The sequence below is a fragment of the Gallus gallus genome, chromosome 1 (genome assembly GCF_016699485.2).
Source record: "Gallus gallus isolate bGalGal1 chromosome 1, bGalGal1.mat.broiler.GRCg7b, whole genome shotgun sequence".
Taxonomy (NCBI): Eukaryota; Metazoa; Chordata; class Aves; order Galliformes; family Phasianidae; genus Gallus; species Gallus gallus.
The window spans coordinates 49,610,324-49,624,350 of NC_052532.1; the positions used below are offsets into that span (position 1 = coordinate 49,610,324).

At 46.6% G+C, this 14,027-nt stretch overlaps 1 protein-coding gene across 1 annotated transcript; it reads left to right on the forward strand.

Moving 5' to 3' along the window:
• Nucleotides 1-142: 142 nt before the first annotated feature.
• On the forward strand, nucleotides 143-13,508 carry DESI1 (desumoylating isopeptidase 1). Its single transcript, XM_001233782.7, has 6 exons — nucleotides 143-356; nucleotides 7,305-7,326; nucleotides 7,852-7,921; nucleotides 8,524-8,633; nucleotides 9,422-9,544; nucleotides 10,695-13,508. The coding sequence occupies exons 1-6, from the start codon at nucleotides 266-268 to the stop codon at nucleotides 10,786-10,788; spliced, it is 510 nt and encodes a 169-aa protein (XP_001233783.1). The 5' UTR covers nucleotides 143-265; the 3' UTR covers nucleotides 10,789-13,508.
• The last annotated feature ends 519 nt before the right edge of the window (nucleotides 13,509-14,027 follow it).

The window sequence follows — 14,027 nt, forward strand, 5'->3', positions numbered from 1 at the left end:
GCCGACTCCGGAAGAAGCGGCAAGCCTCAGCCAATGACTGAGGGACGTTCCCGAAGTCCCGCCCACTCGCCTCTGTCCCCGCCCCTCTCCCCGCCCCGCCGGAACCGCGGCGCCGCATAACGGCGCACTGAGGGGGCGGTTCGGTGTTGCGCGTGCGCAGAGGTGCCGTTGCGTTCTCCGCCCGAACCGCCGATTCAGCACCGGTGTTCGGTGCCGCGCCTCTGCACCTTCCATTCCGCCTCCCGGCGGGCGGTCGCGCGTCCCCATGGAGGAGCCGCCGGCGCTGCACCCTGTGAAGCTGTACGTGTACGACCTGTCCAAGGGCATGGCCCGCCGCCTCAGTCCCCTCATGCTGGGTAAGCACAGAACGGGGCCGGCCTCGGGCCTGCGCGGGGCGGGGCCGGGCCGGGCTGCGGGGCCTGGGTCGGTGGAACGGCTGCGCCTGCGGCCAGGCCCGTGTCTGGGCAAAGGGAGGCCCGTGGCAGGCCGTGGGCGGCTTGGGGGTCGATTGAAACGTGAAGCGGAAAGGCGGGCGGAGCTCTCAGCAGCTCCGCGTCGATGCTGGCCTCTGTCAGGCCGTGGTTGTGCTGTGAGGCATCCCTGCGGGGCTCTAGCTGGCTCCGTTTAGCCCTGATTTGCTGTCCGTTGGGTTCACTCGGCTCATCCGTCTGTACGGGGAGGCTTGGTGCTTCATCGTCTGAGGCTTCACGTGTGGCAGCAGTAGGTGCACAAAGCCGAGGGTGGGTGATGTGACAGGGAGCTGCAGCTGGGAGGGATTCCCCACTGCTATAACACCAAACCAGGTCTGCAGCTCACAGAGCTGTAGGGTATCCTGAGTTGGAAGGGGCCCATAAGGATCATTGTGTCCAACTCCTGGCTCCAGACAGCACCACCCCGAAATCAGACCCTGTGGCTGTCTGAGTGCTTCTCTCAGTCTGTTAGTTCACAGTAGTTGTGCTTCACCCTGGGCTAAGAGCGTTCAACGCATTACATGTCTTCCTGGTTTAACTGTGTGAACTAATACTGACCAGTCTCGTTTCAGAGCGTTGGTCCGGGCATAGACTTGTACAGAAATCAGCTCTCAATGTCATTGTGCAAATCTTCATGTAAACTGGGTTGTGATGGCTTCGTAGCTTTCCTAATCCAGCCTCAGAGTCCGGTAGCTTTCTGATTTTTCACATGAAAGCGAACAGCACATGACTTCATTGCTGGCGTTCTTTATGCTGTCTGAACGACTTTAAGTTTGTAACTTTGTGCTTGAGGCAGCTCGATGCTAAATGTGTGGGAGTCGAGTCATGAAAAGGAAAGCTTAAAAATCTGCATGCGTCTCTTATCAGTGTGGGAAGTGTTGTGTGCTGGTCCTGCTCAGGAACCCGAGGCCTGTCGGTGGAACAGAGCCAACAGGGCCTGCCTGCTCACAGTGACAAGGCAGAGTGCACAGTCCTTGGGGTTACGTGGATCCCGTGACTGGGTTATCCATGACACAAACAGCAGTTTGTTTGGTTGTCTTTTGTTTCCCTCCCTTTCAAGTTAATTGTCTTCACTCAGGCCTAGCAGACTTCCAGATGATTTTTAGAAGCCTCCCAAAGAGAGAATGATGGGTTTGTCTCATTCGCCCAGCTACTATGTTTTTTGTTTTACTTAAACGATAACAAAAACTGCTGCTACTTTAACTTTCAGATGGTCAATAGCTACTTTTTTTTCTTTTCTTTACCTGTCAGTGGTGTTCATAAACCATACGTCATAGAATCATAGAATGGCCTGGGTTGAAAAGGACCACAGTGATCATGTAGTTTCAACCCCCCTGCTATGTGCAGGGTTGCCAACCAGCAGGCCAGGCTGCCCAGAGCCACATCCAGCCTGGCCTTGAATGCCTCCAGGGATGGGGCATCCACAGCCTCCTTGGGCAACCTGTTCAGTGCGTCACCACCCTCTGTGTGAAAAACTTCCTCTTAATATCCAACCTAAACCTCCCCTGTCATCATGCTGGGAGGACACAGAAATCAAAAATTATTGGATGACCTGGTGCTCAATGCTTGTCATCTCTCCTTATGGTGTTCTTTCCAAGGATGCGAAGTTTGAAGCAATGTTTTTTGCTTTTAGTTCTGTAACATTGCCACGAGTATCAAAATAGTCATACTTGGGTGAGCGGATTGCTCCTCATGAGGCTGGCTGTTGTGAGAGCATCACCACACCGTGCCTTCAGCTGTGCTAATAGGATTCACTGTTACTATGCATTATGTTGGTGCGGCATTCCAGGATCAGCTCTCTCTGTTAAAAGTTACCCTGACTCATTCAGGATCAGCTTTGCACATTGTGGCTGAATGAACCTGAATAGTAGAACCATACGGTGTTGCTCATCACAGGCATTGGGTGACTTGGTTGTGCCTTCTGGGCACATCTTCACTGTTCTTGGCAAGTTTATTCATTTTTACCCAGACTCCTTTTTTTTTCCTGCTACTTTTCAGTGCATTTCCTATAGCTTTTTGGTGGATGTTTCTGCTCTGAGGTGTAAATGACCCAATGCTGAATTCACTTGGCTTTGATATCGCATCTGGCACATTCTGCCTGCTGTTGCTCTACTTTCTTTGCAAGTACTGTTCTCCTTCATTCAGTCTGAGACTGTGTTTGTCTGTCCATCTACATGATCTGATAATAATTAATGTTCACTTGAATGTAATTAGACTTCCATTCCAGCTTTGTTCCAAAGCACTTGCTAGGAGCTTCATGAAAATCAAGTGCACTCCTACAGTCTGCCCTACTTCTTGCTCTCTCAAGGAGAAGGGAAGTGAAGCAAACTCCTCCATCTCCGTTAGTCTTTTCCTTCAGTTTGGTATCACCTAGAAGAAAATGTTTGATTTAATTAAAATGATTTTCCATTTTAAAAGGGCAGGAATCATGATGGCATGGCCTAGAAAGTCTCAATGCTATGCAAAGCGGTGTTCTGCCAGCAATACCCGGTCTGGCTGACCAGATTTCACTGGTTCCGTTTCAATAGGAAACCAATTTGCTATTTTTCTGTCTTCTGGGGCCTACAAGCATAGAAAAGTGCCTGGAAGCCTAGTATTTTTTTAAACATTATTTCTTCACAGCTTGGGAACCAGTATGCTTGCGCTGAAGGATGGATAACAAGCTCTGAATTAGATAAGCTAAGAACCCACCTCTTATATAATTCCTCGGTGTCTCAACTCTTCTGCCCTTCAGTCTAATAATTGGGATTAATATGCAGACTCTGCGTTCACTTGATGTTTAAAATGCACAGGGGTGTGCTACATCACATGGGCCACATTAACAAATCAACTCTGCCAGTAAAATAGGTTGGCAAGCATCTAATCTTCCTCTTGCTTGGCCTTACAGATAAACCCAAGCATGGAAGTAATCTGACTTGATTGTATTCTAAAATTATTCAGGCTTGTGTTCTTCTTTCATAATGCCCTCTTATCCTCACGTGTGCCATCTCCTAAATCAGTAGCACAAAACCCAAATCTGACTGCTTCATTCTCCCCATTCCTGTAACTAAGCTGGGGGGGTCCTGGAATTGTTTTATGCATTTTTATGTTGTATTTTTCTCCTATTTCTCTGGTGCTTCAATAAGTAAGAAGCCTTTGAGCGTTAGGGAAGAAAACAAAACAAATGTGTTTAGTTGCCAGGTGATACTTTGCCTCGTTCAAACGATTTGGGATGCTTAACCAAGCAGTTCTTTGCATAATTGACATGTCCTTCAGAAAAGATCCATAAGAGTGCCTGAGCAAGGAAGGCTTGAGTTCATGTATTGATCAGGCTTCTAAAGCTTAATGAGCTCTCATCCTAACACAGCGACTTTTACACCCATGTTCTTGACCTGTGACCAAAGCAAAGTAATGTGACTTGCATTAGCTTGTAATGGCAGCAGGGGAAATCAAACTGAGTTTCTTCACGCTTACTGCTGGCTGAGCTTACACACAGACAACTGCTGCTGGACAGCTGATACCTGCTAACTTGACCATGGATTTTGTATATCATGGGCAATGCCTAGCAGCATACAAGGCATAACTCATTATACAGGCTGTCCTGATTGCTTTGCTTCCATTTCTTAGGAGTGGGAGTGATTGTGAGCTGTTACCTGGTCTGTGCAAGGGCTGGGCTTGAGAGAAGAGTGTACAGCAAGATCACCAGCAGGGGCAAAGCTTCAGGAGGAGGGTGATGGTATTCATGGAGGCCTGTGTAGAAGCTCTTGTGTGATGCAACAGACAAATGTCATTGGGATTCTTGCTGAACAACAAAAGAAGGAGTTGCTTGAGTTGCTCAAGTTCCTCAGAAGTTGATGGCCTTTGATTCCTCTGTCTCTTGGTTTGGAGTTGAGGTGACCGCAGCCAGCAATGCAGTATGGAAAGCTGCAGCAGCGCGCTGACAGTCCATGGTCTGTGGGAGGTGCGGGTATGGTTAGTAATGGCAGGTTTCTCAGGTGTGGGACTGCCCAGTTGTGTTGGCATTGGAGAGACTAGCGTGGCATTCACGAGTGATCTTCCTGGCCAAGCGCAGTCCACTGGTGGCAGAAAGGGATTATGTGTTGTCTGCAACAGTTTGCACAGCTGCCATGGACGCAGCACTGCACATCCGGCACGTGTTCTCCACTGTGCCAGCCTGGTTAGTGTCTCACAGGAGCTGCACACAAACAGGAAGACAGCAGGTCCATTCAGAGCATCAAACTGGTCCTTGGCACGGGCTGACCTCACAGAACACCCTCGAGCAGAGCTGCCAAGAGCTGTTCTGCTGTTGTCCTGGCAGCTGCTGCCTGTTTTTGACCACGGATGTGGTGTGTAACTGCCAGAGAGGAGCCCCTGGCACTGCAATACAGCCTGGTGCAAAGTTCCTTCCCTGAATGCTGTTTGTTTCTCTTTGCATGGTCAGAGAGCCATGCCGATGGACGGGGGTCTCTAGAGGTCCTGTCCAGGGTAGGTGTGGTGAGAACAGATTTCTCAGGGCCTTGTGCAGTTGAATCCAGAGTGTCTCTGGGGCTGATGCTCCCTTTCCTCTGTGCCCATCATGTGCTTCTAGACAGCACCATGGGCAGCATCTGCCAGGACTTCCACCTGCACACAGAACCCCAATGCAAACTGCCAGCTCTGTAAAAAGCCTTTTGTTACTGTTTGCTGGAAGCGTGTGCGTGAAAGTAAATATTAAGTCTTTTCCATTTAGCATATGAAAGCACAGATACAGTACTGGTTTGTGCTGCCTTTGAGACAGCTTGCTTCTCTGCCCTGGAGGGCGAAGATCAAATTTTTAGTGGAAAACTGATTTATTGTGAGCAATAGTTATTATTAATTATTAGCAGAACATGAACTACACAGGCCACAGTATGGCCTGTCCTAGGCCAGCTGCTGAATGCAGAGCTGTGCTGTATACCCTACCCAGATGGTATTACTGATGGGATGGTGGTGGTATCACTTCTTTCTGGCAGCTCCAGAGCACAAGAGGAAAGCTGTCATGGAGATGGTGTGGGACAATGGCTGGAGAATCTAGCTTAGCTGCGTGGGATGCTAAAGAAGCAATAAATCCTCCTGAGGTGTTGCAACACACTGCCCCACTTCTCTCATTGCTGCTGCTGTCTTTAGGCCTTCAGCCGGCTCCGTGCCCACGTTTCTGTGCAGCAGGTTAATGGTGAGACATGCTTGCTGCCTGGCTGTGATCCATGGCAGTGACAGATCAGCCCACCTACTTCAGATCTGGGTATGCTCACTTTGACTGATGTCTCTATTGTCCCAGCAGCCTTTTCCCTGCCTCCTCTCACATGCAGCCCTCATCTGAAACAGGTACCTATTTCTGTACCTGTTTTGCTTCAAAGATAAGGGAGAAGATTACAGCAGTGGCTTTTTCTTACTTGGATGCACAAGCATCCCTTTACTGAAGCTCCTGGAGGACTGCCTTCTGCTTCCTTCCTCTGTTTCACCCAGTCCTGATAGTAATAAAGACTTTCTTGATTACTACCCAAGAGGAGGAACTTGTGAAGAACTGCAGCTGTTGGAAGTGCTCATTGCTGGGATTTGCAGACCACAGCAGCTGTGACAGAGGAGCAGGAGAGTGCCTCTGCCTCCTGTGGTCACTGATCTGAGTAGGGACAGGCAGGGAGTGGCTTCCTGCAAGACAAGGAACAGGGACGATGCATCTCATTGCTGCTACCGTGCCTGGCAGTGGAATAGTTAATTGTTATTCTAAGCATCTGATTCCAGCCTTTTGAAAGTGACCACGATGTGCTTCTCAGCAACAGAAGCTGTGGGGATGCAATTGCAGTAAGTGATGGTGTCATTTTAGAGACAAGCAAAGTTGGCGGTGCAGTGAGGGATGCAGCCAAATCCTGAGTTAAAGCCAGGAGATGGCATAGTTACTGCTTCAAAGACTGTGGCATCCTCATGCTCCCATCATCTACCTCAGCCCTATGGTATTTTGTTTCCTTGTGCATGTCAGCATCTGCGGATGATCCCATCGTGTTCTGTCACTTAACAGTGGGCCAACAACATAGCATGCTGTTGCTGCATACAAATTTACAGAGGGGTACTGTACCAGGAACCAAGCCCTTGGGTTCTGATAGATGAAGTAATTGAGCCTGGAGCAGTAGCAGCTGGTGACCCTTTGAAGAGTGGCTTCATCTTGAGCTCCTACCCTGAATGAGGAGAGGTTTGCATTTCCCACTTGGAAAAGCTGCGTCGGGGAACTAAAGCATTTCAGAAGGAACTTCTAAGACAGAAACGCCATCGTTGTGCCTGAAGCACATCTTTGCTGCTGCTGTGTTCTACAAAACACACAGTTTGATTTTGTAACTTGTGTAGATTGCAGAACTGTATTTCTCTTGCAGATGTGCTTAACCTCTTGTTTTTTAAGAGCCAAGGAGAGCCATGGGACGGGTGGTTGTAGAGACTGTTTTCACAGATCATTGGTTCAAGTCCGATCACTCCTCTTTTACTGAAAAAGAGAACTCAGTGCTCTGTGCTGCCAAACTGCAACTGTGGAATCAGAGCAGAACTCTGAACTCTTCTGAAAAGGGTTATTTTCTCTGTAGACAAAAGCCCAAGGAAGCTGAGCATTGGCAGGATAGGATAGCACTGACAGATCTGCGTGCAGGAGGAAAAAAGTCAGGCATTGGTGTTGACAAAGGAGTTTATTTGAAAGAAAGACATCCTTTAGAAGCAACTCTGGGGTGAAAATCCTATCTTTGGACTTGCTGACATGGTGGAATAATAGGTAAAGATCCTTTGTGACCGACAGAAAGTATGCTGAAAGCTGGAAAACACATTACTAATAACTATCTTCTTCTTTTCTGCACGCAGGGAAACAGCTGGATGGCATCTGGTAAGTGATTAGATTTGAATTGCATACTGTGGGGTGTAGGAAGCATTATCAATATGAGATCATATATGCTTCGGCTCTTAAGAGCACTTTGGTGCTGAAGAGGGACCAGTGCACTTTCTGTTCCTGAATACAGACTGCCAGTAAGAGTAAATATTGTCACATGCTGATTGAACCTCTAGAATCAAAGCAAGAGACAGAGCTACTATCTCTGCAACTTCACCCTCAACCCTTTAGCAGAAAGGCTGCTGGAGATCTTGTGCTGGTGTGGAAGTCCCTGTCTCTGTCTCTTGGGCACCCAGCAGTGCCTCTTCTTTCCCAACCACCTGTGTGTTACAGTAGGCTTGATAATTATTGCTTTCATTTCTGTTCGTGTCCCAGCAGGTACTGTTCCTAGTCAGAGAAGCACATTGACTTTTTAGGTTATTTACTTCACCATGTCATTGACCACATGAATTTACTGTTGATTTTAAGTGCTAGGTTAATTATCTCCTTTATCTTACCTGTTGTTTCTGTTCTCTGTGGCAGGCACACCTCCATAATAGTCCATAAGGATGAGTTCTACTACGGTGCTGGGGGAATCTCCAGCTGTGCACCTGTAAGTTAAACTTACATCTCTGTTAACTTTGTGATAGAATTGCATCATCAGGTTTGCTCCTGTCCTTTAGAAAAGCAGCAAGTGAAGAGAACTGAGTTCAGCAGATACAGCTGCTTCCTGTGGTTGCCCTGTCCATCTGAGGGAAAAGAACGTGGGCAGTGGGTTCAAGCTCAGCCAAATGCAGGCTAGAGGGTTACTTCCACTGACGGTGACCTGGGTAGACAAACTCTTTCTGCAGCTGCTTTGTCAGTGCTTTGTCTGATTTTTGTGTGCGTGGTCTTTGCATGAAGGCCTGACAACTCAAAGCATCCTTTTCAAGGTTAAAGAAAAAATCCATGATGCTTCAACAGACCTTTCTGTTCTTGGAGAGGTAAAACTGATGAGTTGTTCCTCTAAAGCAGAATTCTGTCAGAGCTTAGAGCTTTCAGCACACTGCCTCTCAGCCTCTGAGTGGAGAATGGAAGGCCAGTAGGGCCCTTTCCTTGATAAACGTACTAGAAGTTCCTCCTTCTGTGCCTGTACAAGCCGGGAGGGCTCAATTCAGTGGAGCCAAAACCAATTCAGTGTGATTTGAAGAGTCTTCTGCATGTTAATTCCTACAGGGAGGAACACTTCTTGGCCCCCCAGACTCAGTTATTGACTTGGGGAACACTGAAGTTACAGAAGAGATCTTTCTGGAATATCTTTCTTCCTTGGGGGAGTCTATGTTCCGGTAAGTAGCAGCTATTACTGTATAATCTGAGCACCAAGAAAAGGCTTTTAAGGAGAAAGGTGCAGACAGGAGGAAAGTATAATGAACCCAGTCCCGTTCACAAAGCTTTGTCTGCCTATTCTGTTACTTAGTAGTCTCCAGAGATGAGGCTGGAACTGATGCACAGCTAGACAGCCCTATGGCGTGCCAGCCATGAGCTCGGCTGGGAAAGCATTCTGCCAGGAAGTCTTTCTCACTTCTTTTTATTTATTTATTTATTGTAAAATGGAATGATGCCTGAAATCTCTTTGAGGGGATCACTGGGGAAAATGAAGGCACTGTATGAAAGATGTCAGAAAACAATGCCCCGTGAGCCATAGGTGAGATGCAGTGAGGCTGCCAACTTTCAGCTGAGTAAAAGCAAAGTCTTGACTGCCACAACGTCACATGTACTTCTCACTACACGAAATGGTGGCATTTAGTATTCTGGCTGGATTTCAGTGCCAACAATTCCAGTGATTTCTCTTTATTCCTTCTGTGGTTTTACGTGAAGAAACCTGACCTCACTTAACCTTCAAAAAACCATCGTATAGAATCAGTGATGCAGAGAGATGTCATTTTCCACCCAGATTCAATTAAATTAGCGGGTGAATTGATGTCTGTGTTACACCTATTTGCCTTAGAGTCCTTTGTTGGGGAGAGGAGAGAAATGCTAATGTAAGGAGATGCTCTTCAGTAGCGATCTGTGTTTTACTGCTTGTTAGATTTATTGTTGAGTCTCTTCTTTCAATCCCTTTCCCGTGGCACAGAAGTGAGTCTTACCACTTCTTTGAGCGTAACTGCAACACCTTCAGTAATGAAGTGGCACAGTTCCTGACGGGAAGAAAAATCCCTTCCTACATCACTGACCTTCCATCTGAAGTACTTGCCACGTGAGTATGCATTCTGCTTCTCTCTGTAGTGTATTGCTTCATGCTAATGCTTAAATATTTGACAGAGGCAGCAGAACCAGTTTGTGCTGCATCTCTGTGAGAAGCAGGGTGAGATTAAGGAGAGGATGCTGTTTACTTTAACACAATGCTATACAACAGGTACTAACTGGCACCGGTATTACTGAGAAGGGGGAAGGAAAGCTGTTCTTCTGTCTTTAACTTGAGAGACCTTCACAAAGTAACTAGTTAACGTGACAAGAAGGGTAAAGGATCTCTCAGAAAGTGAGGCCAATGTGTTTTTTGTTTCTTGGTGGGTTTTTCTTGTATTTTTTTTCTTTGTCTTGGGAAACCAGTACCTCTCAAAGGTCACTTCTAATTCTCTAAGCACCATAAGTGCACTGGAGATGTCAGTTTTGCCTGCAAAGAAGAAGAAGGGGAGATGTAATTTTAAAGTTAAAGCTGCAGTTTTAGAACTAGAAATGAGTGAAGAAGAAGAGTGGGAAGAGCAGAAATAAAGGTAGGTCAGCTCAACCATTTCTGTTGTGCTTTGAGCTAGCAAGGATCCCAGTGGGACAATTTGGGCTTCATTATTTAGGTCTTGTAAGTGGTATACCACATCATTTGGGAGGCACATCTTCCACCCTGGGCTCTTATTTCCTAAGATCTGTCATATAGTCTGTAGCAGAGTGAGTCATACCTGAAGGCAAACTAGCAGCTACACATTGCAACAGAAATCATTCTGTGTTGAACCACTGTCTTATAAAGGGACCAGATCTGTTCTTCTAGCAGAGTCTGTAATATTGATGTGATACTTAATGTAGAACTGCAGTTGCATAACATGGATTTCAATCACATGCTTTAAGTAGTGTAAGTTACTGAAGCCAGTTTCAGACACGCTATTACCACATTATCAGTGTGGGCATGTTAGGACTCAGAGCTACCTGTAAGAACCTTAAATCTGGTTTTATTTAGTTATGGAACAGTAAATTCTGTTTAATAGGTTAAATTTACTTTGCTTGTAGTGGAAAAAAGTCTAGAATCAACCCAACATTGTAGAAGAAAACTGATAAACAGACTAAAAGAGTTGTAAATGAGGGGGAAAAAATGTTCAAGTAAACTATTTAAAACATTTATTTCCTTGTCTTTTCAGGCCTTTTGGACAAGCTTTACGGCCCTTCCTGAGCACCACCCAGTTCCACCCACCTGGAGGAAATACCTTTAACAGGGATAATGGACAGAGCTAACAGGAGTGCCGTGCTGTGCCCAGCCTCACCAGGCCTCTTCCTTTTTAAGCACGAATCTTCCAGATTTCTATTTTATAATTTCCCATCCGAATTAACTCTATGGAAATTACAAGACCGGTTTTAAAATTTCTTAGGGAGAGGATTTATCAGGGTGCATGCAAGACAAGGCTACCAAAAAGATTGCCATAATTTCTAATAGTATTATACTAATTTATAAAGGCTGTCTTGCCTGAAGTTAGGCTGATACTTTCTAAGTAATTCTCTGCTGGGAAGTGGGAATTCATTCCATGAGCATTCAAGCCCATTATGCATTTTGAAGTAAAGGGGGTGTCCTAGCCATCCCTTGCATACTCACTTGTCTTTCTCTTGTCACTGTCAATATTATGGGGGTGTTTGCTCCAGTCTCTAGCAAGGGAGATACTCGTAGCTGAGGAAGTAAAGGTGTCCCAGTGCATATTTCATTAACGTTGTGTTATTTGCTCAGGGGAAAAGCTGAACTTGTTCGATAGGAGTATTCCCAATGGCACAGCAGTGGGAAAGGTGGCCCAACTGAACCAGGCGGTGTTACTTTCAAGGCTGAAACTTTCAGTATGTGTGTGGGAGAGAGGCTGCATCTGAAGAGTACCACGAGCCTTGTGAGATCCAAGTGTTAGGAGAGACAACAGCTGAAAGAACAAGATCTTGTGAGTTGAGCGTGAGTGATGGAAGCAATGGATAGAACCTTGTTAACTGTTTGCCTTTGCGTAGGAGTTGTTTTTTTCTCACTAAGCAGGAGTTACAGCACGGCGGTCTCTTGATAACATGATGTAGGCCAACCCTGCCTTCAGTCTTTTGTTGCAGACATGGTAGGGCTTCCAGCTGTTTCTGATACTGCTGTTCTTTCTAAAGCAGCCAAGTACATCGCAGAGGGCTGCATGAGGAAAAGCAGGCGGTAAGTCAGTCTCCCTACATTTAAAGAAAACAAGGAAGAGTAAAATTAAGCTTTCCTGTGGAACAATTGAGTTGATTGGGATACATGGAGAAGCAGTCCTATCCTTAGATTGACAGCAGGTTGTGTCGATGCCGCATCTTCTAATTTAAGATTCTTCCAGCTTTGCAGTTATTCACAGCAGAAAAAGATCACGGGAAGAGGAGAAGAATAGGCCCACTGATTTCTTATTGTGCATGTATATATGCTACTTTCCTGAACAATTCTGTAGTAAGTATGCTTAGGAAAGAACACAACATCAGAAAAACCCCAAAACATTGCCCTGCAAGTGGGCACTGCACAGCTCAGATACTGCTGAAAAAAGTGTCTATGCAAACGTATGGTCCTATGTGCAGTGCTTTGTTGTGACAACATCTGTTGCATCTCCAGTTTCCTGCACTGGAAACTGCATACCTGCCGGAGGTGTCCTTCCCCTGCTGAGCTCTTTCTCTCAGAATAGTGCAATGTAGTGCACTTCTCCTGCTGTTAGTCAGAGCAGGCTGTAACACTTAATATTTCTGTGGGGATGGAACAAAGGAAAACTGCAGTTTTCTCACTGCCCGATGCGCTGTTGCTCTGCACCTTATGGAATCACTACACGAGTGGAAATAAGGTCCTGCCTGTCCCTTTTGCAGCTGTGTGTGGCTGCTCTCAGTGCGGGTGGCCTTTGGACCACAGAATGGTTTTTGGTGGTGGTTGTTTGGTTGTTTTATCTTTCTAACAGCTTCATACAAAAGCTTTCAGTCTTTCCCCAACAAAATGTACTGTTTGCAGAAAGCATTCTGCAGTAAATCATTTACCATACAGCACCTTCTGGTGTTCTGGGGAACAATAGTTAGGTTTGCTTTCTGCTAAGCCATAGAAGCCATAGCTTAGTTTTTCCACTGTCTGTGTGTATCACCTCCGAACTCTTTTGATGCCTATTTTGTGAAGAGGAACTGCTCTCTTATCTTCCTGCAGACATGACTATACCACAAAATGCAGAAGCATCTTGAAGCTTCCCCAGACAATCAGTTATACTGAAGCTGATACAGTGCAGTACAGCATCTGGGTATGCTGTCTTGGCACCCACCGGCAGCACAGCTGTGGCTGTTTCTTTCAGCAAACTGTATCTTCAGGTACAGCAGTCTGCTGGTACAGCTGCTCAGCAGAGGGAATGCAGGCACCTTGGTCTCTGTGCACTCTGTTTCATGATAAGTGTCCACTTCAGAGGTCCTAAGCCCGGTTTTCACTTGCCTGCCTACTTCAGAACATATCAGTGGGTTACATTTCTCGGACATACTCTGTTTGCAGCAGTGATGGTGCTCCCAGATGGCCTCCTTGTCTCCGGACCTACTCTGTGTTTTGTGTAATGGATCTGTAGGAAGAGCTCCTGTTTATTTGATCTTACTGGGTAACAAGACCCTTGTACCCCGTAGGTCTCTTAGGAAACCCATTTTCTCCAAAGATGGTTAGGTGTAAGTTGCACAAGCCATTCCTCCCAGCCATATGTACTCATAGAAATATAAACTAGAGTGAGACATGTATGTAAGTGTATCGGGGGGGGCAAACCTCAGCCAGCTCACTGACAAAGGGGCAGGGCAGCTGCACTCCTGAACGGGAGCAGAATCCTTTGCTCGTGCTTCCTGATCTGTCGTGTATCTCTGGGGTTCCCCCCTACGCCATTTAAAAAAGGTTAATTAATAACATCTTTAGACAAAGTGATGTTTTGGATTTTTCCTTTCTATTGCAATTAAAAAAAAAAGTGATCCTGTTTGTACGTATCTTTCCACACACCCACCCGGGTGGAAATGTACTTAGTCTACCTCACACCGTTCCTGGCTGGAGGTTGGAAGCTGAGAAACCATCCCAGTAGTTCGTGCCATGTTCTGCTTGGGAAAGCAGCAGTGCCTCCTGCCCTTGGTGCGGGCTGCTGGGGGCAGTGTCAGTGAGCTTTGGGGAGCTCCTGTAAGTGCTGCAGTATGGTATTGAGGTCACAGAATCATTAGGGTTGGAAAGACCACTGGGGTTGTTGACTCCAACTGTTGAGGTTGTTGAGTCCAACTGTCAGCCCATGCCTGTGACTGCTCTAGACCGCATCCCTCAGTGTGACTACTACTACTCTTAGGCACCTGCAGGTGTGGTGGTCCCACCACCTCTCTGGGCAGCCTGTCTCAGCACAGCACTGCTCTTACAGAGAGGTTTTTCCTAATATCCAACCTGAGCCTCCCCTGGCGCAAACTGAGGCTGTTCCCTCTCACCATGTTGCTGTTAGCTGGAAGAAGAGGCCAGC